At 48.6% G+C, this 27,457-nt stretch overlaps 1 protein-coding gene across 1 annotated transcript in view; it reads left to right on the top strand.

Moving 5' to 3' along the window:
* The window catches only part of LOC130515334 (C-Jun-amino-terminal kinase-interacting protein 4-like), an 11,596-nt gene extending 302 nt beyond the window's left edge, over positions 1-11,294 (top strand). The window contains exons 2-30 of the mRNA XM_057015498.1: positions 262-371; positions 467-555; positions 713-863; positions 1,974-2,060; positions 2,688-2,823; positions 2,929-3,022; positions 3,112-3,233; positions 4,175-4,189; positions 4,448-4,505; positions 4,580-4,732; positions 4,795-4,846; positions 4,934-5,064; positions 5,154-5,210; positions 6,011-6,169; positions 6,281-6,410; positions 6,500-6,589; positions 6,686-6,802; positions 6,869-7,049; positions 7,135-7,341; positions 7,461-7,665; positions 7,745-7,855; positions 8,035-8,115; positions 8,190-8,257; positions 8,320-8,468; positions 8,554-8,725; positions 8,809-8,922; positions 9,033-9,209; positions 9,303-9,446; positions 9,547-11,294. Of these exons, the coding sequence (XP_056871478.1) occupies positions 262-371; positions 467-555; positions 713-863; positions 1,974-2,060; positions 2,688-2,823; positions 2,929-3,022; positions 3,112-3,233; positions 4,175-4,189; positions 4,448-4,505; positions 4,580-4,732; positions 4,795-4,846; positions 4,934-5,064; positions 5,154-5,210; positions 6,011-6,169; positions 6,281-6,410; positions 6,500-6,589; positions 6,686-6,802; positions 6,869-7,049; positions 7,135-7,341; positions 7,461-7,665; positions 7,745-7,855; positions 8,035-8,115; positions 8,190-8,257; positions 8,320-8,468; positions 8,554-8,725; positions 8,809-8,922; positions 9,033-9,209; positions 9,303-9,446; positions 9,547-9,665 (3,479 nt within the window). The 3' untranslated portion in view covers positions 9,666-11,294. The remainder of the gene's footprint in view (positions 1-261; positions 372-466; positions 556-712; positions 864-1,973; positions 2,061-2,687; positions 2,824-2,928; positions 3,023-3,111; positions 3,234-4,174; positions 4,190-4,447; positions 4,506-4,579; positions 4,733-4,794; positions 4,847-4,933; positions 5,065-5,153; positions 5,211-6,010; positions 6,170-6,280; positions 6,411-6,499; positions 6,590-6,685; positions 6,803-6,868; positions 7,050-7,134; positions 7,342-7,460; positions 7,666-7,744; positions 7,856-8,034; positions 8,116-8,189; positions 8,258-8,319; positions 8,469-8,553; positions 8,726-8,808; positions 8,923-9,032; positions 9,210-9,302; positions 9,447-9,546) is intronic.
* Positions 11,295-27,457: the final 16,163 nt, after the last annotated feature.

Here is a 27,457-nt window from a genome sequence, read left to right as displayed (position 1 = left end):
GTATCTGCTCTGAGTGGGGGCTACAGTAATGGGATTATCGGATTTGTTATTGCCACCCTAATTTGGATTAATGCCAGTTTCTTGGTGGCTCAAGGAATGAAAAATGATTGGCTTACTGGGAATGGTGGATTCATGTGACGTCCGCATGGAGCATATAAGCAAGACTTCTGGAGGAGGCGAATCAAGCTGCAGAAAAACAGGACTTTCAGAACTTAGTTTAGTTAGTTTAAATGCACACACCATAACTGTATTTGCAAATATGAAATGAATGTAGGAGCACTTTGGGTTTTTGGTTTTTAGTCGGCAGGTTAGAAGAGCGAGAGGTGGAGCTGAAGAAGGAGTACAACTCCCTCCATCAGCGACACACTGAGGTAAGGAGGGATCGAGGGGATAAGAAGAGAGAAACTTCTGGGTTGTATTCATCAGCAGCTCCACCTTATTGGTGTTTTTGGTTTGACATCGGCAGATGATCCATAATTACATGGAGCACGTCGAGAGGATCAAATTACAGCAGTTCAACGAGACCTCGGAGACGAGCACCGTTAGCCGCGTCAGGTCAGAGGGGGAAAATTACAATTCACAGGAAACTTTTGGGAATTACTAAGTTACATGTGTCCATTTAAATGCGAACCTCATGAGTAATACAAATACTGCATGAATATCAACCTTAATAGTATGAAAGCTGCATAATGCGTCTTTTTCTTTCCACCAGGAGGGAGAGGCCTCTATCGCTGGGCATCTTCCCTTCATCTGGAGGGGGGTCTTTGCTCACCCCAGACCCCCAGGCCAGGTCAGAGACACTGAACGCTGAGAACTGGAGGTTCGCCGATCCCTCACAACCTCGGTCCAACACCAACCTCAAGGTACGATAGCAGCAGATTCCAACGGAGCCGGAGCTTATAAAAAAACATGACTCTAAAAATCTAAAAATAGGCTTTAACCAGAGATGTGTTTGCTTTGTAGCAGTGTTGTCGTTGGATCTATTTAAAGATGTAGACAGCTTTTTGATAAAGGGATAAGTCTGAGTAGGCAGCTCAGTAATGTACCATGTAATTCTAGATATATGTTGTAATATGTTGTGTTTAGTTTTCAGATCATGCTAATTTTGATCCAGACATTGTAATAATTGTTGTCTCTAGCTTCTCAGTTACATAGCAACTAAAAATGTGATGGGTGTTTTTGATGTGTGCAGTTTGTCCGCTTCCACTCACTCAGGGGGCCTTGAGGGTGACGCCGTTACTTCATCCCACTGCTACCTCTTTTTTTATACAAATCTGGGACATCAGCTCTGTAGCGTGGTGCATGATGGGAGTGATGCTGCTGTATGGCTCACAGCCAGTCACTGACGGGGGAGAGAAGGCCCGCTGCAATGTGATTGGTTGTTATGTAAGCAGCCGTACAGAATGGTCATTGTTGCCCTTTGAACACGACAGGTTCTGATCTGCGTAATAAACAGCGGGCGGTGGTTCCATTGAAGAACTGCAGCAGGTGGATGAAGCATACGCCTGCATGTCCCACACGATCTAATGTCCATCCACATACAAGACCAGCCAGTGGCCTTTAAAGCTGACATTGTTATTGCATAGTGATGAAGCAGGTGGTCAAAAACTCGCGGTCACACGATCAATTAAAGTAAGGAAGATCAAAAATGATTGTGATTAAAGCCCGAAGGAAAAGCAGCAATCAAAATCACTGCAGGATATTTTTTTTCTGGCTTCACCAAGACATTATTAGTAATAAACTGATGTGGATGCTGCTGACTTGGAAATTATGCTGGTCTTCGAGCAAATGATGAATCGATGGTTGCGTGCAGATGATCCACGATTTAAACGAAAAGGCAACGGTCAGTTGCAGCCATTTTCTCGTAGACGTTAGCATTCTTCCGCTCGCGTCACGCACACCTAGGGGTGTTTGCATTTCTGCTGAACTGCTTCTGCAAGTGAGCTTCATTCCTACTCTCCCTCCCCAAGCAGTTGGACTTTGCGGATCCCCCAAAAGAGAGGGAGGGTAAGAGTGCGCGGGACTCAACTTGGGGGAATTCGCTGGCAGACAACTGCAAGGTAGCTGGATGCGTGGCGGCCGGTGGCGGTGCCAGCAGCAGCTGCATGCCTGCGCTGGCTGTGGACGGGTTTCTGTGCCGCTTCACTCGTCTTCCTCACCAGGCTGCTTCATCTTTTAATTTTTTTTTAATCTTGACTCGTTTCTAGAAGCTCACCTCATCGGTTCGAGTTGCGCTTGATGCAATCTTAAATCTTAAAATGCATGTGCACTTTTTTTTTTTTTTTTTACTTGTTCATCGTGCAGTCTCACATGCAACAGCATGATTTTGGTGACGTACAACACCATGATGTTTTGTTGGGTTGCTTTGTGTTGTGCACCGGTGGAAGAATGGCAGTTTCTGTGGTGACCGTGGTTTTCGAGGTTGTGTGCGACATTTGTCCCTGTATTAGCCGTACCTGTGTGTTCACGTGTCCCCTATGTTTGGTTATTTTCTTTCTCCCACTACACACTAGTTTATGGGAGTTCTAGCTGTGGCTTCCCCCCCTGTCCTCTGTGCTGGAGTGAGCAGTTTTAGACTCTATCATTAATTCTTCAAAGATCACACCTTCAATATTGCAGTTGTGTGAATTTGGCCGGCATTCGTCATGTATTTCCCAGTCAATATAGAACTTTTTTTTTCTCGGCAGGATGAGTTGTTAGACTTCACCGGCTCAAAGTCAGCCACGCCCATGTCCACCACCGCTTCAGACATGGAGAGGGAGGACGGGAACAGTAAGAGCACAGAGGTGCAGGCTGCCCCGGGGACCAGATCTATATCAGTGGGTAAGACCATCCTGGAACACAGCTGGATTCTGCTCTGGGTTATACCTGGTTGAAAACTGTGTGGATGTCGGTGTTTCTAGTTTCCCTGTGCTGTGTGTCGTGCAGGTTTGCCTGAAAATGAGGATAACACAGATGTGCAAGACATCATTGAGTCCACCCCTGAGCTGGATATGGACCTCATTGGATACCAACCCTGCAGGTAATCCAAGGATTGTCAAACCACGGCCCCTTTTAGCACCCAGCAGGTAGCAGAAATGAAATCAGGTCGTGCTCCTTTTGCCGTTTCAGCACTCCTACTAAGGGCATTGAGAACATGGCATTTGACCGCAACACGGACTCCCTGTTTGAAGAGCTGTCGTCTGCGGGGACTGGGCTCATAGGGGATGTTGATGAGGGCGCCGATCTGCTGGGTGAGTGAAGGCTTTAAGTGTGTCGTGAAGTTGGTTGTGTTGGCCACAGTATTGCTGTGTCACCAATCAGGTTTTCACTCATCACGGTTTAATGGTCAGTATTGGTATCAGCACGATTATCTGCTAAATAATAAGTTGCCTCATTTGTGTAATACCAGTCTCTGTACTGTTTTTTAAATTCCTGTAAATACTCTGAAGTTCTGCTGTCATGTCCGGACTGTTCCTCTCTTGACTGTCTTAGTTTTGAATGTAGCAGAAATTCCAGCACTCCTTGCTTTGGTCCAGCTGTGATACGCAGCGTTACCCATTTTCCCATGTTAACATCACCTCTTTCTCCTGTGTCTCATCCTCTGGCTTTTGTCCATAATCCCAGTGGAGTACTCTGGTGTGTATGACCTCAAACCTGAACCTTTCCTTCCATAAAGGCCACGTCCCCCTGCCCTCTACTTTAGAAACATACTCATCATCACTGCAACTCACAGCTTCTTATCCTCCTCCTTTATTCCCTTACTCTTCTTCTGCCTTTCCCCCTCCTCCTCCTCATTCTCATACTCCTTCTCCATTTCCCTTTCCTCTTCTTCCTTCCCTTCTTTTACATTTCCTACTTCTGGACCCCTTTTTATTCTTCTTCCCTCCTCTCCTTTACTTTTGATAACCAGCGAGCAGTGCGTGTGGTGCATGAGTGATGATCTTACTGTTTTTGACTTTTGACTTTTTACAGTTGAAACTCTTATTATTTCTCCTGTTTTCTGTCTTCCCACTGCTGCAATGTTTGTATCTTATAGCTTCGAAGAACAAGCGACATGTTTTGCCTGTGGAGCCAGCAGCTGTTCAGCTCTGGCTCCTTCATCAGTTTGGTCATTCCACTGTCTCAAACTATATCTCCATCTCTCTCTCTCCCCCGTTCTTTCCGCCTGGCTTGGATTGCATGGTTTTCTCAGACCTTAGTTTGATTGGTAAGACCCCACCCAGCCTCTCCATCCTTCTCCTGTCAGTCATGTGACACCTGCTGTGCATTTGTGTGCTGTGGTAGTTCTTCGTCCTGTGAAAACACCGATATTAAATATCTCAGTGGGAGATATTTTTCATCTTTCTTGTGTGTTTTATCACAGAATAATCTGTAACTGGATTGTAGTCCTAGTTACGCTTGCAGATTGTTGTCAGATAGTTTTTAATTGCCTTAGACTCTGGTTTAATTTACCATTTCTCTTCAGGAATGGGCCGGGAGGTTGAAAATCTCATTCAGGAGAATTCACAACTGCTTGAGACAAAGTATGTACTTGATTTCTGTCTTGACTGTCAACGCGTCCAGCTGCCATATTCTGCCCTCATTTCTGTCTCCGCAGGAACGCCCTGAACGTAGTGAACAAAGATTTGATCTTGAAGGTGGACGAACTGACCTGCGAGAAGGAGATGTTTGAGGGGGAGCTGGAGGCAGTCCTGCAGGCCAAGACCAAGCTGGAGGACAAGAACAGAGAGCTGGAGGAGGAACTGAAAAAGTAAGTCTGCAGCACTGAGCCACCTGCAGCAGAACAGTCAGCTGATAAAGGATCTCTTCCAGAGTGCGGCTTGAAGTGGAGGACATGAAAAACAAAAATAAAGATGAAGAGGATGTGAGTATTTTACACGGGGATGCGTGCGTACGCCCCCTGCCAAGATTCCTGCGGTGTGATTCGAACTGTCTCTGTGTGCCGCCACAGAGCGACGTGCCGACGGCCCAGAGGAAGCGCTTCACCCGGGTGGAAATGGCTCGAGTGCTGATGGAACGCAATCAATACAAAGAGAGGCTGATGGAGCTGCAGGAGGCTGTGAGGTGGACAGAGATGATCAGGTGCAGACCACAAAGCTGTAGAAGAGCACGAGCACGTGACAGTTGATGACCTGCTGACATAATACGTATGGTCTCGCCGTCCCCTCCAGGGCATCCAGAGAAAACCCAGCACTTGCGGAAAAAAAGAAGTCCAGCATCTGGCAGTTGTAAGTCCCCGCTCCCCCCACCCCCTTTTTCACTCTTTAAAAAAAAAAAAAAGATTTGTTGAAACAACCAAGGCTTCAGAGCCTGTCGGGCTGTTGACATCTTCTGCCTTCAAAAGTTCAAATCCGTTTCTTTTATCTCATCTTGTCCGGGATTTGCTGTTTGCAAATGGCAGCGTTAGGTAAAGATGGTTTCATGAATCTCCTCCCGGCCAAACCGCTCTCTTCTTCCCTCATGGACACACACAAGCTCCGTTACAAACTGATCCTACTTCAGTGTGTTGTGCTAGTTTCCTCATGATATTTTCTCTCTGTATGCTACTAATAGATGACTCTCCCCCCCCCCAGGGGGCTTTTCCACCCTGCTTGCTGTCTGCCATTTTGGATGTTATTCTATTCTTTTTGCTGGTCAGGAACTAAACATGGATGGAGCCCATGCATGCACATATGCAGTCAGGAGTTGTGCTCTATTCCCAGGACGTTTTTTTTTTTTTACATCAGCTTTAACTATTGTAAATACTAACAATATTTTTGATAAACACTGTTAAGATGACTTTTAAATTAAAAAAAGTCTGCAGTGTGCATTAAAATCCTTTCTATTGGTTGGTGTATGGATGATTTTATTTGTCACGGTTACAAACTACACAACTATCTGCAATGCAGACTCTGCATGCTTCATGTCACCCTCAGTATTCACCATGGTCCTTCAGGCCTCTGGCCGGTCCGTGACCCTCCCCCAACTCCCTTTTCCCCAGTTCACTCCTCTGTTTACATCTGACTGTCTGTATCTCTGCCACCTGCAGCTTCAGCAGACTCTTTAGCTCCTCCTCCAGCGTGCCGGCGATGAAGAAGGCGGAGTCTAATGTCAAGTACAACGCCCCAGGTAGCTTGGTGAAGAGGAGTAGCACCTTTTCCCAGTTCCCAACTGAGAAGTCCAAGACTTTTGACTTCCTCAATGAAGAGTGAGTTGGCGTGGCTGTTTTCTGTATTCTCACAACATTATTATTTTTATTTTATTTTTGAAAAGATAAACTGCAGTGTCGCGCATCGGCTGACCCCTGCTCTGTTTGCAGCAAGGACCCGTGCAGTTCTCCGTCACGTAAAGAGCAGAAGAGAGCCCAGTACAGACAGGTCAAGGCCCACATGCAGAAGGAGGACGGGCGAGTCACTGTGCACGGCTGGAGTTTACCCAATAAATACAAGGTGAGAAAATGGCAACAGCTCCTGCATTTGCAATGACTTCCTCTCTTATTGAAAACTCTAATTGTGCTTTCCTGTTTATCTTCTGTTAGGTGGCAAATGGTGGACAGGTGGAGACCAAAATAAACTTACCTGTGCCAGTGTACTTGAGGCCTCTGGAGCAGAACGATGCTTCTATGAAGGTATGGAGGTCCATGAGCTAATATTGAACAATATGCCATCCTCTTTGTGGACAGTTTCTGATATCTTTACGTGGTTAAACGCCGTGTGTGTTCCAGCTGTGGTGTGCTGCAGGAGTTAACCTCTCTGGGGGGAGGGCAGCACATGCCTCCGAACTCATCAAACAGGCCGGGGGTTCCCAGAGTAGCCTGGACCAGTTAGAACAGGAGAATAAGGTAAGGAGAAGTGCGTTGTGGTTGGGCAGTTGTACACTTTGTTATGATTTTTATTTCTATATCCAGGAGAGAGGGGACCAGGACAAGGAGCTGGTGCTGCAGGACGAGATGTCCAGTAGGGTGTGGGTGTGCATCAGCTCTAACTCCTCCACCAAGGTTATGGTGCTGGACGCCACGCAGCCCGCTGACCTGCTCGACAGCTTCTACGCTTGCAACACCCACGTGGGCTGTATCGCTAGTGTACCAGGTAGGCCCGGACCAGACATGACCGCATCATTTATTTTCATGGGAACAGTTGATCTTTAAAGTTTGTGGTGGTTTTTTTTTGTCAGGCGTGTTGGAGACTGATTTTCCAGCAGGCGAAGAGGTTCCCCAAGACACGGAGGCTAGCCAAGGAGATGGGGCTTCGCCAGCCGCCACCATGGGCTGTGCCGGCAGCGATGGTGCCATGACAGCGGAGGGAATTACCGCCATACCGCAAACAGCCCGTTCAGGGTTGAGCGAACAGGCGGCGGAACATGTCGGCGTCTCTGCCTCAGGTATTCTCCCCTCATCCCCCACCTGCTGCTTGCACCAGACATGAGCATCAGTCAAAAACAAGCTGAGTAATCCTGTTCAGAAGGTGGTTGATTATCTAGTCATATTCTGGCGTCTTCAGTTGATCTGTCCAGAGAGACCAGTCCACCGGAAGACGGAGTTCCTCCAGCAGAAGAGGCGACAGAAGCGACAGAGGCTAACGCAGGCGTGGGCGACGAAGGAGAGGACCAGGGAGCCGATCCGAGCCAGCCGGGAATCTACACTGAGCACGTCTTCACTGATCCGCTGGGGGTGGAACCTAATGATTCCTCTCAAATTGATACAAAGTATTTTATTTCACTTTTACACATTTACAGTATTCTCTCTAGTCAAATGAGAATAATTGGCCATCACTCTGTGATCCAGGCAGGATGTGGTTACCTCACTGCCAGAGGACTCAAAAGAGCCACCCGAGGGGGAGATCCAGAAGATGAGCAGCGCCCTCCCAACCATGTGGCTCGGAGCCCAGAACGGATGGTGAGCAGCATGTCATCCACTAGAGGGCGCCGTTTTCCTATAAATGATCAATTAATGTCTTAAAAACAAGTCCTTGTCAGAAGGGTGCATCCTCAGTTTCATTGTTGTTTCATAGTTATTTTTTAATGTGAACTGAACCAAAAGCATCGTCCATAACCCTTTTTTCCCCTTCTTTAAAGTCTGTATGTCCATTCAGCTGTGGCACGATGGAGGAAGTGTCTCCACGCCATCAAACTGAAGGACTCCATCCTCAGCATAGTGTGAGTAAACCTCCCAAGTATTATTAGATTATTACCAGAAGAAAGCAGGAATATGGCTTCCATTCTTCGTACAGACACGTGAAAGGAAGAGTCCTCGTGGCGTTGGCTGATGGGACAATAGCAATCTTCCACAGAGGCGTTGGTAAGTCTGAGTTTGTCTCCTCTGTGGTTAAGAGAAAGGGTGACTGATAATGGGTGTTTCAGATGGTCAGTGGGATCTAACCAACTACCACCTGTTGGATCTGGGCCGGCCCCACCACTCGATTCGCTGCATGGTGGTGGTCCATGAAAAGGTGTGGTGCGGATACAGGAACAAGATTTACGTCATCCAGCCCAAGGCCATGAGAATAGAGGTAGGGGTCTCCCCCAAAGAGAAACGTGGTTACATATGTGTCGTCACGTCACGTCACACCGTCACGATCTGTCACCCGTGAGCAGAAGTCCTTCGACGCTCACCCGCGCAAGGAGAGCCAAATACGGCAGCTGGCCTGGGTGGGAGACGGCATCTGGGTGTCCATCCGCCTGGATTCCACTCTGCGCCTGTTCCACGCTCACACCTACCAGCACCTTCAGGACGTGGACATCGAACCCTACGTCAGCAAGATGCTGGGTAAGGACACTTGGTCTGCTCGCTGACTTCATTTCTGCCAGCTCTCCTGGTGGGTCGTTAAATGGGGCTTGTGTGCGTTGCAGGAACGGGCAAACTGGGCTTCTCTTTTGTGAGAATCACAGCTTTGGTGGTGTCCTGCAGCCGCCTGTGGGTCGGGACCGGAAATGGCGTCATCATCTCCATCCCCTTATCTGAAGGTGTGAATTCCTCGGCATTTAGACCTGGTGTAGGAGCGGCGGCGGCGGCTCTGAGGGTCTCGTATGTTTCCCACGGCTTCAGTATCTGTAATTCCCCCTTTTTTCTGCAGCCAACAAGACACCAGGAGGGGCACCGAATCGTCCTGGCACTGCTGTCCGCGTTTATGGCGACGACAGTTCGGAGTGCGGCGTGACAGCCAGCGCGGTGCCGTACTGCTCCATGGCCCACGCCCAGCTCTGTTTCCATGGACACCGGAACGCTGTCAAGTTTTTTGTGACCGTGCCGGGTGAGTGCTTCGTAAACACCGCTTCGCAGGTTCAAAATGGTCTGTTATTTATCAGACCAGCCGAACTAAACCTGTTGTCCCTTCTGTGGACAGGTCGCGCTCTCCCCCCTCCAGGCACCACAGACTCAGGCTCCGACGACCCTCCCTCTGAATCCTCCGACACGGCGACTAACACGGCAGACCCCAAAACATGTCTGGTAATGAGCGGAGGCGAAGGCTACATCGACTTCAGGTTGGGTGAGTGTGTCACACGGAGGCTGGCGACCTCGTCTCCGCTCTGCTGTCTCCACCTGGCAGCCGCCTGACTCCTCATCTTCCTCCTCATCTTCCTCCTCAGGCGACGAAGGCGGCGAGCTGGACGGTTTATCCGAGCCAACGGCGGGCCAACAGCCAGCGCCAGCCACGGACGAGCGGAGCCACCTCATCGTCTGGCAGGTCGCAACGTCCCATGACTGAAACATACAATAATCAGGCTGTCAGCGTCAGAGCCGCCCACCGACCCTGCATGGCCCAACACTTTCATATCTCCTTGTGTTCTGACTGTCCAAAAACAACCTTTTTAGTCCATTTTTGTACAGTGCATTCTGAAGGCTATTGAAACCGGGGAGGAGGACGTTTCTTCCGCTGGGATGGAAAAGTAGGTGCAAACAGGAACAAATCAAGTCAACGCAGAGACGCGTGTCGTGGTCAGGTAGTGTGATCAGGTGGTGTGTCTGAAAAGGTTAAAAGGGAACCAGAAGGAAAGTCGGCGTAAAAGAGAAAAAAGAATTGTCTTTTATACATTTGTAAACTGTACATATTTGAACTGTGTGTGCGTGCGTGCGTGTGTGTGTGTAAGCGTTCATTTTTAATTATCAGTATTTGGCATCGATCTGCTGCCTACAGCTCAAATGCACGTGCATCAAATTAAATACCGGTATTAGTTTTATTAGGTTCTGTTTTTTAGTTGTTTATTTGTGTTTTTAGCTGCTGTCACTAACAAAATGAAGTGAAATTCAGCGTTAAAGCTGCGCGGGAAGAATCTGTAGCGACGCCTAATGATGCCAGACCAGCCTGGCTAATGTGTCACCTGCACAGTTCAGATGTAAACTAGAAGACTTTTGTTGTATTTTAGCGTAGCATTCATCCCTAACGTGAGGAACGTCCGCATGTGCTACATGTTTGTTTCAGCTTATCGGCACTTTAAACTACGCACGTTAGCCGCTGAGAGGCAGCGATGATGTGCATCAGGCACCAACTCTAATTCACTAATTCTCCTCGGTGACCAAATCATACCAGAAGAACCCTGAAATAATCTGCTATTTCAACTTGAGAGTTTTCTTAGTCTTAGTGTTTCATCCTGTTGGAAATAAGCTTGAATCTAAGAAATATTTTTACTTTTATTGGCAATGCAAATGGCCCTTTAGAAAGGTTATTCTGATTGCTTCAACATTCCATTTTTGTTATTATCTTTAGCGTCATTAACGTTTTTGAACAATGATTGTAGCCAATATAAAACGGGTGTTTTCATTGGATCAGGGACCGGTTTTCATGTTTCTGCCATGCCAGTATTTATTTTTTCATGACAGAGCCTATCGTGAGCTCAGAATGTAACTTTCTATACGAACAAACTATTCTAAAGCACGAGTTTGATTGTTAATACTGGCTAAAATGAGAACAATGGGGTAATGAGCAGTAGGACCCACCCACTTTTGACCCACTATCCTATCAAAGTGCAAACAACTCATGGACAACGCGCTCATGCACTAAGCTATGCATGTTTGTTTTTTTAAAGACTAATTTTCCTTTACTAATGCTGTTCTGGGTGGATCAATCTGTGTATTTGTGTTTACAGTACTTGTGCACAAGTAGGATTTGGTTTGGATGCAGGACACCTTTGTCGATGTGTGATTGATTTTGAGTGTGTGTTTGTGCGCGTGTGATCATTGTACAGTATGTCCATCATTAATAACCTAAAGATCGGCCACTTTTATCTATTGTACCAGGTGCATCTAGATGCCATATTGTTGGTTTCTCCTGGTCAGTGTTTGTTACAACAGCATCATAGCCTTATTTTTAACAGTCTATTAAACTCAGTTTCATGGACATTTATCTGTTGTGTCTTTTTTTTTTTTAAGGTGAATGAGTTTTTAGTGTACTTATGGTTTTCGACGTGATGGGGAAAAAAAGATGTATTTGCAGCCCTTTTGGATCACGCCTGTCTTGGTCTTTAATGTCCTGTAGGCGGCAGCAGCGAGCTCGGGATCGCCTGTACACCAAAGAAGAAGTCGAGGCAGGAAATGAGCAATTAGGAGGTGTTAGGAAATGAGAAACAAATACTACAAGGTGGGTTGAAAGTTGTTTTAAATTTAAGTTTTTCTTTTTGGGGAGAATTTATTAGCAGTAAAATTAGAGTAGTCTCTCAGGTTTGGTGGTATTGAGTAGCTTCAGTAATACACGAATACAGTTTTAAAAGTTTAATCAGTAGTTTTTCCCAAGATGAAATGTCGATTTGACATACTTATTGAATTAATAAAATATGTTTATCTCCCGTTGATCGTCTGAATATTCTGAAACACTTAAACTGAGTTTATTTTAATCCTGCAGAACAAATTAGCAAGAGCAATAACTATAGCATAATTATAGAAAAGCCATAACCTGTTCGTAGGAAACTCACCCTGAAGCATTATCTGTAGGAAACATCTCAGAAATGTCCCTTGGGGGTAAAAAAGAAACGCATTGATCTTGAATAATCAAGGAGTTTGACTTTAATACCAAAGTCTAAGATGCGTTTGGTTTAGAGACGCTAATTCATCCAGTCCGCCAGCAGATGGCGCCCTAAGCCCATTGATAACCCGCTCCCTGCCTGGTCAACGCAGGTCACATTCAACTGGACTACATTTTAACATTTAAAGCGTCGTCATTTTTATAGTTATTCCATCACTGCATTGTGGTTAAACACGCCATCTGTATTCTTATCTACGACTCAAACAACAGTGGCAGATTTGAAAGAATAGCATCGTTTGCAGACGTACTCCTCTCTGTCACATGGTTTCATTCTCACCCAATAGGAGGATGAGCTCTTCAGTGTTGCTGCAGGATGCAGCGTCACTTAAAAAAAAAAGGGCCACTGATATTACATCACAGTGCAAAGCCCACCTCCCTCCTCTGCCTCGTGCCTCCCCGCCATGTACACATGTGCACTGACGTCACGCTGAGCATCGTCGCCAGAGGGAACCTTCTTCGTTGTTGGTTATCGTGTGGAATCACAGCCAGGTTGCTGCGAGGAGCAACCACCTCCACTTCCTGTGGCGGTGTGGACGAGGATGGAGGCAGGAGGAGTTTCAAAACTGCAATGAGTAAAAGAGCGGGCGGCGCCTCTGAAACCAGGAAAATGAACAATCGCCTCCTGTTTGGTGCATTAAACCTGTTTAAATTATGATTGAGCAGAAACACACACAAAAAAAATGTAAAACATCAACCAGAAAACCATCAAAGCTGTAAAGATCCAGCGATTCTGTCGACCGCCGCCAGCGACAGACGAGGAAGGGCGCTGGCGTCCAGGAAGTGCAGTTCAAAGAGGCGACGCTCAGAGGTGCTGCCGGGGACGCCACATCGACGTGAGAGGAGAGTGGAGGGAAGCGCCTCACAGGTACTGAGCTTAGCATGTGTGAAAGGATTTCTGTCTGATCCAGTAAAAGCAGAGAGAACACAGCTTGTGGACACACCATGCTCCCAACTGGAGGCTCTGGCTTTGGTCCCAGTTTGCACTGGTTTCCTTCGGGTTCCAGTGAGTTTAAATGTGACACCACATACTGGTTCTAAGGTTATATGTGGGCACAGACCAGCTGATCCCAGTCTCTCTCCTCTGATCTATATTTAGGGGGACCCAGCGTTCCGTTCTGGAAGCTTTTTTTTGGGAGGGGGGTGTTCCTCACCAACAGTGCACGTCAGCCTCTTTGCCTCCTGAGTGACATCACTGCGCGAGGCCACAAGCTGCAGGGGCAGATGGGTAGTATTACCCAGGCTGCTCGCTGCTTTATTTATCCCGTCCGTCCCGAGGGTCCGGTTACTCTTCCATCACTGACGCAGGCAGACTGTTCTGCTCCCTCCGCTGTTGCATGATGGCAGCCGAAGCAGGAATTTTATGAGTCCCTCCCCCGCCACCTTTTTTATTGTCTTATTTAGCTGTTTTGGATGCTGTTTCTCCGTACAGATGCTCTTCCAGGCACTAAATGAGCCCACTTTTGCTGTAGTCTCCAACAACCTGAAGACGTGCACATCCCAGCCCGTCAGTCACCAGAACACCCTCATCGGACCAAGCTGGGTTCTTTTAATTGTGCTCCACATTTTAGAACATCATTGGGTTTCTGCTGTTGGACTCTCCGACTAGTGGCCAAACATGGAACTGCACGTCTGGGATGCCTCCCACCATCCTGTGCATTTTGCTGAATTTCCTGAACTGGATTCATTCCAACACACGTCCACACGGCCGAGGCGTTTCCGGGGGTACCCGCCGGTCCCACCTCCTCACCAACGAAGCACCCTTCCTCCCTCCCTCCATCCCCGTCGCCTCCTCGTCCCCTCCACGATCGTTCCTCTTGGCGTCCCGCTGTGGCCCCACAGGGGGCCCGCGGAGCTGTGATCTGTGCCGACTCATCTTGAGAGCCCCGCCGTGCACCACACTCGCGTGTAGACACCCAGAGCGAAGCCCACCAACATCTCCGCTTTTCAATCAACAGCTGGAGCTGTGTGTGTGTGTGTTCTTGTATTGCTAGATTTGTGAGGACAACACATTGACAAACGACCTTACGTGTGAGGACATTTTCTCTTGTGAGGACATTTTCCATGGTCCTCACAAAGAATGTGGGAAATTGTGCCCTCACAGGTTGAAAAGTATGAGTGTGTGTATGTTGTTATACATATTCAGTAACAAATGACCCATTCTACTAGCAAAGTGAGGACATTTTAGCTGGTCCTCACAACGTCCTTGGACTTTTTGAGGGTTGACAGACAGCTTTAAGCTGGTTAATGCATTGTGTCTATGAAAGTCCTCACAAAGACAGAAATATGAGCATTCCAATCTGTGTATCGATGCGTCATCAGTCACTCGATGTCACCCTGCTGCCGCAGTCGCGATAAATGGCAGAAATATTCAGATGTAAAAGAGGAAAAAAATCAAATCCAAGATAATAAACTGCATATTTGTACTGGTGAGAGGCAGGAACACACACACTCGCACACACACACACACACACACACACACACACACACACCCCAGTCCCTCCCACATCTTCATTGATCTGAAGTGTTTGGCCTTCTCCTAGCGTAGCAGGCTAGGCTCCGCCCACCGCGGACCAAGATGGAGCGTTCCAAACCTGAGCAGCAAGTCACTTTAATGGGACCCCGAGAGCGTGTGCAGGGTCACGGCGGCGATAAAACGTGACAGATCTTTTCCCTACATGATCCATCTCTGCTCCGGCAGCTCCGAGGTGGCTCGTTAACATGCAAATTCGGCCATTTATAAGAACAACCGCGGCGACGCCCGCGCTTGAATGTGACCTCCACCGCCACGGTGACTTCTGCTGCCGCTTCCCCTCCCGCCTCTGCTGATGCTATTTAGCTTACATGCTAGGAACGATACTTGGTGCTGAAGAAAAGCCCCCACCTAAGAGTCAGCTTTGAATCCTATTTAAATGGCTGTTTTATGGGATGTGAGGAGAGCTGTTTAGGACCGCAGGCGCCTCCCTCCTCCAGGTCCTGCTGCACAAAACCATCCACACGTCACTCTGTCAGAATATTGGCAGCCTGCATTCATGAATCCATTCATGATGCAATAATGGGGACGGGGAGAAGTGTGTGTGTGTGTGTGTGTGTGGGGGGGGGGTCTCTGCTTGAGACACACCTGCAGCCCTGCGCTGACAGCAGGCAGGAGCCCCGATCCCCCAACACTCCCAGGAACTTTTGTCATTTCCTTTTCAAGAAGCTGGGAAGAGCCTCGTTGTCCGACCGCTTCTCGCCTTCCTCTCATTTCCCGCCTGATGGAAACACGACGCAGGCGAGAGTTTTCTGGGGCCGATCTCAGTACCTGCGAGAGCGGGGAGCCGCACCAACGGGGCCACAAATCTACCCTGAAGTTCATGTAGTGGAGAAGTTACTGTCAGGACCCGACCCCCTCCTTAAAAACCACCTTCTTTATTTTCTACGCCAATAAACACACATATTTAAACCTCAGCCTCCTCTGGGATGGGGAGGCCTTTGCTCCGCCCCCTGCTCTTCCCTTTGGCGTGAGTCCCCCTCCCCTGCTCATGGTGCCACATACTCTTTAACCTCCATAAATCCACATTCTGGGTCCTGGGGCTTCTGCTGCCCACGCTCTCCACTTTCCCTGCGTTTCTCTAGTCAAAGAACAGTCAAAGAAGTGTTCCCATGACAACGTCCATCTAACCCAGCATTAGAAACCTGAAGTGTGTGAAAGGGAGAATAAACTCTGAAGGCCGGGAATGTGGGTGAAAGGTGACTGCAGGTTCAGCGGGACCTCGGAACGAGAGCGTCGACCGTCGGTACGTTCTCCGACCCGTCCCGCTGCTCCGGTTTGATTTGCTCGCATGGCTGATTCTATTTCCTGTCTGGAAACGAGCTTTTCTCCACGAAGCAGCGGTAGGACGAGATCCCGACAGATTGTTCGCAGTGTTTTTTCATTTGCATTCAGATCCGCGGGTTTAAGGATGATCCCGTCGTTGGGATAATCCGCAACGCTAAAGTAAATATTAGCAGATCAGGGAGGGCTCGGCGCTGACTCAGAAGCCACAATCTGTCGTTAGCAGCTCCTTCGGTTTTATCCTGAATCTCCACTTTCCCACCCTGTCGCTCTAAAAACCTGAAGACGAGCAGCGGTCGGCGGCGCTTCCTGCACCATCCACTTCCAGGGATGCTAGCATGTAGCGGCCGACGGGAGCAGACATGTTTCCAGAAGCAGCAACGCTAAAAGAAATAAAAAAATCCCCCAGTTTATAAATCTCCCCTTCAGGGACGCGAGCCTGTAATTCAGACTCGTCCTGCTAAATGAATCTCCGCCCGCTCGCCATCTCTTCCCTCCGACAGCTCTGAAATACGGCGGGGAAGCGCTTGGGCGCCTCGCCGCGTTTACTGGCTGCTGCGCGGAGCTGCGCGGGACGCGGCGGGTCAGAGGGGAATTAAAGCCACAAACCTGCTGCCAAGGTTGAGCTGCAGATGTGGAAAATGGCTGCGTGACCTCAGGGAGGAAACATCAGTCTGGGTAATGAAAGGCTGCAGCTTGTACGTCTCCGCTGGAGGCGCGAGCGCCGCTCAATATCTATTTTTTTACCTGACACGGCGCCTTGGGTTTTTACGAGGGCGGGGACGCGTATAATAGCGGGCCGAGGGGGAGATTGATGGTGGTTTTTAAATCAGTAGGGCACGCTCGCGGATCTGGCGTTAGTCAGAGTCCGCGGCGTGCTCGCTACATCCGTTTTTATGGTGCACGAGAAACTTGACAGCTGAGGGATGAGAGACGTGCGGAAGCAGGAACGTGGCGCCCTGAGGTGCGGCGAGCGCTCCTCACCAACGGCGTTGTTGGCTTCTTCAACTTGAATTTCCGTCGGGCCCTCGAGGCGACACCAGGACTAATATGGCGTTATCCCGCCATCTCTCCGGCCTTTGTGGCTGTTTCCAGGCGACCGGCGAGGGCTTGTCATGCCCCCGCCTGCTCCTCCACGGCCGGGGGGCCTTATCGGCGATTGTGTAAACAAGTGTTGTTATGGAGCAAAGCTTTGCTGAGCACCCAGACAGAGAAAACAAACCGCGGGGCGTTTAGGACCCAAAGCAGACGGTTATCTCCAGCGGCGTTTATTTACTGATGAGAAGCGAACCAGGAGCATTTTAAGCGACTCTTTTTTATGGAAATATTAGAAGTCTCAGGATGGGGTCGAACATGGGAAAGACGGGTCACATGACAGGTGTCCACTTGGACCCGGTTCAACACACATCAGAGTCTTTTAAACGCTTCAAAGGACAGAATCTTTATTAAACTTTACCATTATCGATCAACGTAGTTTTACCTTGGTGCCTTCCGATGGGTGAGCGGCACGGACGGTTTGCTTTCACTTCCTGTATTTATTGTCCTCACTTTCTTTTGGGGTCGGTTGTTCCAGAGTCTCCACATTAGGTCCCTCAGTGAAAGAGCGGTTTCAGACACAGCTGCTGTAGAAGGGGCAAATTTATCCAGTTGAGAAATAAATGTAACCCTGGCCGGGGTAATAAACACAAAGACACACACTCGCACTCACAGATGGGCCTAATGAGCCTCTTAGCTGCTACCCGATAGATCTGACCGGTGTCATCCTTCAGGAGGGGGGGGGGAGCTTTGAATAGCGAGTCTAATCGCCTCAGGCTACCAGGAGAATATGCAGGATTGGTGCTCGCTGTGACAGTCTGAGAGCCGCTCTGCCGGCCGTGAGGGCGACCCGCGGTGCCGGGGGATTGAGGTCGGCTCCGTCCTCTCTGTCAAGATTATACAAGGGGGAATCAGGAACACTTGATGTGATTTCAGGGATGGGAAAAGAGCAGCTCAATTAGTCCATTGTGAGCTAAAAAGGGCAACGGAAGGATTTGCGTCATGTCTACAATCGTTTAGCAATTTTAGCAACAATTTAGCAACAAGGCCGGGATGATACATGCTACGATAATCTCAGAATATCAGATGTTGCGACATCGTCAGTGCAAAAAAAAAAAGGAAAATTTGAGTTTGTTTGTGACAGATTTAAGAGATCAGTCAGGGGAAGCACTATCTTCACTAGCTCGTCCAAAAATATGGAATAGATTACCTGACCACTGTGAATCTCAGAGGCAAATGGTCGTTTTAACCATTGATGACCGATTGGCTGGTCAGGGGGAAAAAGTCTGTTGGGAACTTTTGTGAGTCACAAAAGAAAGATCCTAACCAATTTAGCTAGCAGCAAACTAAATGGCGAGCTAACGCAACAAAGCAGCATCTCCTTTCAGGCCCAAGAGTCCTGTTAGGATCAAACAAATCCCACCATCCCCTGACCTTCAATAATCACCTTCTAGCTCATGTTGGTTCTAATTGAATCCTGTCATTCACCACCTGATACGAGGGAGCCCAGCCTCCAAACCTCTCCACCCCAACACCGTCCATGAATTTTTCAGTCGCTATCGACTCGGCCTGTCAATATTTCTGAAAAGTGGCCATTAAAATTCATGAAGGACGCAGGAGTGCAGGTCAGAGTTCGAACCAAACGGGCCCAATTCTCATTAACCCTGCAGAAATCTGAGGAACAACAAAGCAACGAGCCCTGATTTATTGTGTTCTTTTATCTCCAGCAGACGCGACTAAAACAAGAGAGGACATTTTTTAGAAAGTGAGTCGGGCTGTTTGGCCCACGAACAAGTGACGGCGCCCTGAGAGGCATCGGCTGAGGAACTGATGATTCCCGGCGCCTTCTGCGCCTTCTTCTGTTCGACTTTGTCCGCTTCCCCGTCCCTTCCTTGTGTTTTGGTAGCATGCTGCCCCTCACGTCTCCATGCTAGCTCTCAGCGCCTGTTTTCCATCGGCAGCGCTCGCGTGCTGGGGGAAAATGACGCACGCTGCAATCCATTATTGTGCTTCCAAAGTCGTCAGCATCCATCTGAAAAATATTCTCCGTCTGACATTTCCAGTGATTAATGACTAAAACGACCATTTGCCTCTGAGATTTTTCCCTGATTACTTGGTTCGTTGACAAGGCAGACACGTTTGGGAGAGCGCTGTGATTAGGATGGTCTGTCTGTCTGTCTGTCTGTCTGTCTGTGGGAGAGACACTGGAGAGATTTTTGGGGGTAAACTAGTTCTCTATGAAGGTTGCTGAAGATGCTGTGACGCACCAGGATGGAGCTAAAGGCGTAGAAATGTTAATTGATTTAGCATTTGGCTGTAGCGGCGTCACCTTGCAGCCGATGTTGAGGCGAGGCTAAAATTCACCAGTGCGATCACCAGGCCAGAATCTCTGGGTGCAGTGGGTCGGGTTTATACGTCCCAGTGTTTTATTGCGGATCGTAACTCTGGACCATGCGGTTCGCACCCTGAAGTGTCAGCTTTGTGCTTTATGACACTCTCTGGACAGGCTCAAAGATTGGATGGACGCGCATTGATGATGAAGGTCACTGCACAGCAGTACAGCCCTGTTTAGCTCTGGACCGGGACCCTGGCCTGACCCGGCTTTAGCCAGCTGATTCCCCCACTTTGATCTTGTTTTAGCTCCCAGAAACCATAAAAACAGTAGTTTTCTTCCAAAGTGTTGTTTATATTCAGGCTTTTATTTTGGCAGGATCTTGACCTAACTCCTCTCCTCTGCATCCAATGAAACTGCAGGCCTTGGCTGGGGCAGCGCTGGGGTGTTGCACCACAGGAACAGAACCGACAGCATCAGGCGTGTTCATCGTGTAAAAACAGTCGGAGAGCCTCTTTGTCTCAGCAGATCTTGTTATCGTTTGATCACCTCACAGAGGCATCAAATGGAACTTCTGACGGCCTCTTCAAAGACGCAAATTTGAAGTCCCCTCCGGCGAGGGGCCCGCGTGCACACTACACCTAAGCTGAACTACACGTGCACAGCTGCTGGGAGCCGTGACAACACAGCGCGAGGAACCGCCGTCACGCAGAGGTCCCGCTCAGATCCTCGTTTATTTATCGAGACACTCCAGAGGTTCGCGCGACACCTAAAAAAACAGATTGTCGGGCCAGTCCTGCTGAACGTGGACTCTCCTGTTAGCTGGACCGAGAGATTTCAAAGTCAAGTGATCACACACAGATTACGTGAATAGAGTAGAGCACAAAAATTCGAGTGCACAAAAAGTACACTGTGAAAACTGTCCGTGAACCATCCATGCTAACTTGTTAGCTCGCTGTTGAGCACGGTTGCGATCCGTCCGGGCAGTTGTGGCCCGGCCAGCTGTGCCTGTGACCGTCCTGACCGAACCACCAGGCCCACACTTTCTGCCAGAGAAACCCCCAAACCGAACGGAATCCTTTTGGGAATTCCGTCCCAGATTAGGGATTTAGAATCAAACACCTCCTCAAATGCAGGGCACGTGCACGTGCCTGACACAGACCGGGGAACACATGCCGGCGGCCCGCAGCGCGTGGTTATTCACCGCGGTCGGGTCAGGGCCATCCATCAGGGCACCTCGGCACAAACATCGGTGAAGAGCTGATCACCGTGAAACGCCAAGAACCACTTTCTGGGATTGAATCATAAAAAACGACAGACCGCCGTCACACAGAGAGCATTTTTTAAATTTAAAAAAAAAATCAGGATCAATAGGAAAGGCTCCAGCCGATCAATACGCCGGTGGGCTGTGACATCACGTGTTCTCCTGACATTTCTCATATATATATGGGGCACCGGGCCTCTCAAGTCCTATTGATTGTTGGCCTTTGGGGTCAGTCTCGCTCCGACGTACCGCCGTTCCGATACGAGTGGCAGCCTCGCACCTCCCGTGATTATTTTCTCCCTCCTCAGCACAAAACCGCCGTTAATCATTGCTGCGTTTTATGGTGCGAGCTCGCCCACGGCGCTCCTTTCTCTTAATCTAAAACTGATAAAAGATACTCGCCAGCGCTTGTTGCTGCCCTCCATGTTGACTTTTCCGTCCATCTGTCCTTCAACGGTCCCTCAGCCTGAGAACTCAAACAGATGGAAAGAGGCGCCTGTTGTCTCACACCGGGCTGGCGGCGCTGGGGCGGGAGGGCCGACGTGCGCCCCCGTGGTGGCGGCGCGGCGGCACGGTCTGCTCCAACCTGCGATAACAAGGCGCTGACCCTTCCCTGAGCAGCTCCTGGAAAAATCCACAAGGCTTTTGACCTCCTGGGCCACGCTGGGAAATCTCCCGCTGTTTCTCTGTTTCCCAGTCGTGTCCTAAGTTTAAGGGTCGAGGACGCAAGAGAGACAAAATGACCAGCGTGGTCCACCTTGACGATATTAAGGTGCAATATTTTGTTTTTTTTTTTTTGCAAATTGGCAAATGGGTTAGTTTGTCGGAGGTAGATTTCGAGAGGCCCTGGTTCAGGGTGGTCTAGCTGGCTGGGCGCTGTACTTGCCTGAATTCCTGACTGATGTAGCATTAACATAAATGACCTAATTGTTTCGTTTTTGGGGGGTTTTGTGCTGAAACTTCCCGTCAATATTAGGTCCATCCTGCTCTACTTGGATCAGGCCAAATAACCCTGGAGAACCGATCTTGTCTTATATGATCAATTAAAACACCTCTATGCATTTGTCATGACTGTTTGAATATACGGTGGGTTAAAAGCCGTCTAAATCATATTCCTGACTACGCTGTCCTGTAGGGAGAAGCGAGGACGGTTGCTGCCGATGGCGGTTGTGGGGACGAGGCAGCACCTCCCTGATGTCACCTCTGGCTTAAGGACGTTAGCTGCCTCCTTCTCTGCGCGAGTCTGTGCAAACACACGAGTGTGTTGGTTAAAGGGGCGGTCCGGGCCAAGTCTTGTTTTGGAAACAGGCCCAATAGGAGAGAGGACAGAAGAGGCGCCAGCAGGGATCAGCTTCCTCACACAAGCGCGACGTGCCGAAGTCATGAAACGAGGAGTTCTCTTCCCCTCAGAGGCTCATTTCTAAAGTCCTCCTTTTTCTGCTGTGGCAATATTTACTGCACCAGTGTGTTCAGCAGATTGGGCTCTGTGTCCCACCGTGTTCCAACCAAATATTTGATCTTCTGATTCTGTCTGTGTAGAACAGACATGCCAAGACACCTGTTCATATGCCCAAAATTCCATATTTAAAGTGCGTAAAGCCTCATATTTCATGTGATTCTAGTGCACTTGCTAAAACTCTGCAATTTGATAATATAAATCTTGAAAGGTCCATTTTTCCATAAGTTGTTTCGCCAAAATTCCTCCTGCTCCACCTCCTCATCCCTTCAATAAGTTCATACTTTCATAATGTCCTACGGGAGCTTTGCTCCCAAATATCATTCACACGCTGATTTACTGATTTTATTTATTGTCATCAACCTTAAACCGGCATAAACTGTTTTTAATGGCTGTTGACAGTATTTTCTAGTTTATGGAGTATAAACACTCCAATACATCAACAAAATAATTAAGTATTTTACATTTGGCTGATTGAAGATTATTGTTTTCAATCATTTGCATATTAATACAGCCACTGAGAATAACTTTATAAATAATAATAATGTGGAACCTACATCGTTCTATCTGCAAGTTATTTCCCTCTATAATCAAGATGGTTCCTGTTTTACTGATAGCTGAGTCCCAGGAGGACAGGTCCTTCTTCTTTGACACTGTTTTTAGGTGAATGGACTCCGTCCTGATTTAGAGAGCGATCCTTTTCCCACCGCCACATGTTGGGACACTAATGGCGATTCATTAGAAGCAGAGCGGGGAGGATTACAGCGAGAGTTGGATGTGACCGGCTGCGTATCGCCGGAGAGGCGCAGATGGCCCGCGGTCAGACGAGGACACCGATTTACGACAGGAACAGAAATTGGTCTTTCTGGAAGCGTCGTCCTCACATGGTGGCAATAGGAACCTTTTTTTTCGGGAGGAGGACATTAACTTTGTGAACATTAAGAATGAAATAATGCCCCATCAACAGTATGAGGAATTCAACAGGAAACAAACAGAAGGTTTCCAACTTAGGTAGCCAGACCTCCTGAAGTTGGTGGCGCCGTTGGGCTCAACCGTCTACCCGTCGTCAGGGTTGTAATTGGTGTTTTGCCACTGATCCAGAGGTGATTCACTCGTTCAGGTCTCTGTTTGGTCAGGATCTGATGAAGCCGCAGCAGACCAGAAAATAACCTTCACCAAATTCAGGTTTTATTGTTTTAGCATGTTAATCGAAAGCTGTTAGGCTAGCAGGACTTTACTGAACTATCATAATTATCAAATATGCTTCTTTCCAGTATAGTTAGTTGTTCACTCGAACACAAACCAACATTTAGATTCGGGAGTTCATGGCTGATTTCTTTCTAAGGAAGTTAGAAGCAAGTTTTTCCAGACGAATGCTCCTTTGGCTAGCGTCACCTAGTTAAATCTGTGTTGGCGGATGAAGGACTCGCTGTACTCTTTCTCTCATCACAGTCACCTGTCAGCAGAGCAGTTGTTAGCATATGTGACAGATGGCTGCAGTGACAGTGTCTAAAGAGGTGCGGCCTTAAAGGCCTCGCCGACCAATCACAGAAGGGGGTGGAGATGCGTTTCTACCCGGCAACAGGCCCAAAAGGGTCCTCTATTGCTCTGGTGGACTCAGGTGGGCCCTCAGAGACACCTCCGAGCCTGGGAGTCACACCAGGCAGTTCGTAGATGTGAACACGCTTCAGCTGAAGCCTTAAAACCATCCTGAGGCGCTACGCTGGACCATGACGCATCAGAATAACATGTGTTTCCTGTTAGCTGTACCGACACAGCGAACAGGACAGTTTTTCTGAGTTCACGAGGGGACGGCAATCAAAAATGTGGTCAGTGGGGGCGACGGGGGCCGATTCTCTCTCCGGGAGGCCGTTGTAGGAGCTTGGCAGGCGCGAGGCTAGGCGACATTAAAATTCTTCAACCCTTCAGCCGCCAAAGAAACCAGCTGCAAACGAGACATGAAGAGCAGCTTCTGCATGCGTGTGCGAGCGGGAGTCACATGACACACAAAGGACGGTATTAAAATCTGTGGATAATCCTCTTCCCTGTGTGCACGACACATGAAACAGAATGTCTGCCTTCACATCAGGACTCACGGCGTCCCGGAGGGGGTCTGATCTTATTGCAGCTCCGCCGTTTCAATTACAAGCCTGAACTTTTCAACTGCGGAGCGTTAAATAAAGGTTTTAATGCATGCGGGAACACTCTGCCCTTGAAAACGCGGCTCGTATGCTGCACGCGCCAGCATATCAGCCAGCACACCATTTGTTTTCGGTGCTGACACCTCTCTTAATGCTGAAACTGTAAATCAGCGGGCGGGGGTGACAGCGGAGACATTACCTATCCCTGCAATAACAGAGATTGCTGAACACACGCTAAGGAGAGGGTGCGACCCATGCGTACACTTTTGCATTTGGACTTTGTTTTTGCCAGGCCATTGCGTAATCCTAATTCGTGCTATCGCGCTTTATCATCCCAAACGCTGTTATTATTCCAGACGCAAACGGCTCGTTGGCAGCGAGGCGCTCCGCCTGTTTGTTAAACACTTTACACTCTGCACTGTAGATATATTTCAGATCAGTAATTGAAACAAGTTACATCTGTCCCAGTTACTGTAGAACCACGGTGAAGCTGTGGTCCAGCATCCACGGAGGGCGGCCCACCTGGATATTTCCATATATTCTAATGCTGAAGCACAGTGTTCTGTGCATGTGTTTATTTCCTGATGATTTGAGTCAGATGTGGACGACTTTTATAGCATAGCTGCCTTCGCACGGACAGCGAGGGTCTGCTGCGCACGTGTGGGGCGCTCTTCCAAATCTCCTAAATTAGATATGAAAAGAAAAGAAAAGAAGCCACCTTTCCCCCATCCATCATGGCGTATTTGGCCTTTTGTGAGTTTTGGCCTTCAAAAATAAACCCGTCTGCTTACTTTGAGGCGAGGTCAGCTGCAGGCTACGCTTTAACCGCCATAATCTTCAGCAAACGGTGAAGATTTTGTGAGTTTTTTTGCACTAATCAGCGGACGTTCACAGGCAGCGATGACTGTTGGAGCATCGTCCGATGCTAAAGCCCAAAATTTCGTTGCCTTGTTCTCCCGCCAAAAATTCCTCCCCCCTTGGCATCGTCGCTCCTAAAACTCACGATGGGAATGTAAACATTTCAAATGTTAACGCTCCGTCTTGGAAGACGACCTCCAGCAAGCCTGGCCTCACCGCCTCGCTGCTCGTGTGTTTGGACGAGACACGTGGACGAGTCCTCAGGCGACAGCGGAGTAGCGCTGGCGGGGGAAGTGTAATTGTAGAGCGGCGTTCCAACTTGCTGGAAATCGGGGGGGGCAAATGCAGCCCGAGGAGCCACGTTATCTCCGAGCTTCTTTTTGGGGTGGGTGAAATGTGTTACTGTCGCCTCCGATTGTTCTGCAATGTAAAAACCCTGCAACGGGAGAGAGGCCTCGTCATGGGAATTAGCACCGTTGCGTCAGCTAGCTAAGAACGTGGATGCTTTTGGATGCGCGGGAGCACAAAGTTCTCCAGATCAGGATGTTGGGGATTGAAAACAACTCCAGGGATACAGACGGATCCCAGCTCGCTGAAGGTGTTGCACAGATTCAAAGAGGCTTTTTGTGCGAAGGCGAAAGCTTTTTCCCCTCCCATATAAACACGGCACATGTCTGAGCGTCGGCTCTATCCTCCACACAGAGAATATTCCAGCAGACAGGATGTGGGGCACAGGGTAACTTCCTAAATTGCCTCACAGTTCTGACGCACAGAGGTGTCTTTGATATCTGCCCGAACCAATTTAGATTCACCACAACAACAACACAAAGGACCCCAGAGGTGCCTGTTAAAAACACTTTATCATGCTTCGCTTCTGATTCCCAAGGATAACAGAGGCGAGATGTGTTCCGCATGAATTAAAACGGAATAAACGAGTGTGTTAAGCTGTTGGGAGATTCGCATATTTACAGTACGGCAAAGGTCGACCTTAAAGAAGCCAAGGCCGCCTGTGCCTGGCCCTTTTAGGAGGCAGGAAACCAGTCTGATGCTTCAGGCGCTCCGGGGTTATTGATTATATGTTTGGAAAACCTGGAAACAATGACTCTGCACATCTGCTGACCTTGTCTTCCTGACCGTACGCTCCCGTTGCGCAACACGGCACGAGGGAGGAAACGGCGAGACGAGATAATTTAATATTCTTAATGTCTAAAATGGATTCGCTGCAGCTTCCAGTTTGACATTCAGATGCTCTGTTGGAGGCCTCATGACAGCCGTGCATGTCACAATAAAAGCACGGGTAATGCATGCGTTGTATAAACGTGTACAAACATCAGAACAGACAGTCATGGTGTTGTGGGGCATCAGAGAACTTTTCCATCTTTAATGGGCTTCTTAGTCACTATATTTACATGATGCTCCAATTAACGAATTATTGCCGTATTTGGACAACTGACGTGCATGTAAAGGTCTCAGTCTGACTGATACCGGCGCTCTCTGTATCCAACGATGACACGCAGGTAATGGGATGGGAAATCAGTATTCCCCACACATATGCGCCATGTATATATAGAATTCAGTAAAGCGTACATCACGTATGAGATGAACAAAGCTGTGCGATCATCCATCTTTCTCTTGAAATGCCCGTCTGCCGTCTGTCTTTCTAATGAGGCACCTGGCAGAGATGAGATGCGACCTGTGTCCACCAGGCCTGTGGCAGCCTCCAGATCTTTCTGATCTTTGATACGTCGCGCTCTTGTGATCTGCGCGAGCTTCTCGTCAGGTTCAGGCTTTTGTGGCGGCACATCTAAAGTAGCCTTTTTCGTTGTTTATTGTAGGGCCCTTAACTGGAGCTGGCATCTCATTGGAAAATGCTGAAATGTGAGCACAGAGAAATGCAGCTCTCTTTATGTACATTTCCGTGATTTTCTCCAACAAACCATAACAAATCAATCCTTCCATCCATGTATTCCCGATCCGGGTCATTGGGGGACCATCGGTCCCTGGATGAGGGATGGGAAAAGACTCTGCACAGGCCACCAGTCCGTCACATGAAACAGTCCAGTCAACCAGACACTGATGTGTTCCTGAGGGGAACCCACACAGACACGAGGAGAACAGGCAAATTTCACGTAGAACAACTGGAATGGAACCAGGAGCCACCCCTGCGGTACCCCGGATCACAGAAGCCATCGGTTGATGAGACCACAACTAATCCAGCAGAGCCGGACGTGTTGTGAGAGTGTCTAACCCAGCAGACCAGCGGTGCTGATTTCCTCTTGCTTGTGTTTTACATCCTTCATGATTGGAGACATTTAAACTGGTAATATCACATCACAGCGGAGAAGTTCAGGCCCTTCTTGATAGGGCAGAGCATCTAGCAGGCAGAGGTTTCTCATTTCAGCTCATATGCAGCTGAGATGTAAATGGAGCTCATGGGTAATCTGAGATTCTGCTGCCACATCGCTAAATGCTACCTTTGCCCCCCCCCCCGCCCAATTTTCAGCACTCATATTTCACCTCCAAGTGTTCCGGCCACGCGTATTTTTAGCTCCACGCCCCATTTTTCTATTGACTGTATCAGC

The sequence above is a fragment of the Takifugu flavidus genome, chromosome 18 (assembly GCF_003711565.1).
Source record: "Takifugu flavidus isolate HTHZ2018 chromosome 18, ASM371156v2, whole genome shotgun sequence".
NCBI lineage: Eukaryota > Metazoa > Chordata > Actinopteri > Tetraodontiformes > Tetraodontidae > Takifugu > Takifugu flavidus.
The sequence above is the reverse complement of the archived record's forward strand: the minus strand, read 5'-3'. Positions and strand labels throughout refer to the sequence as shown.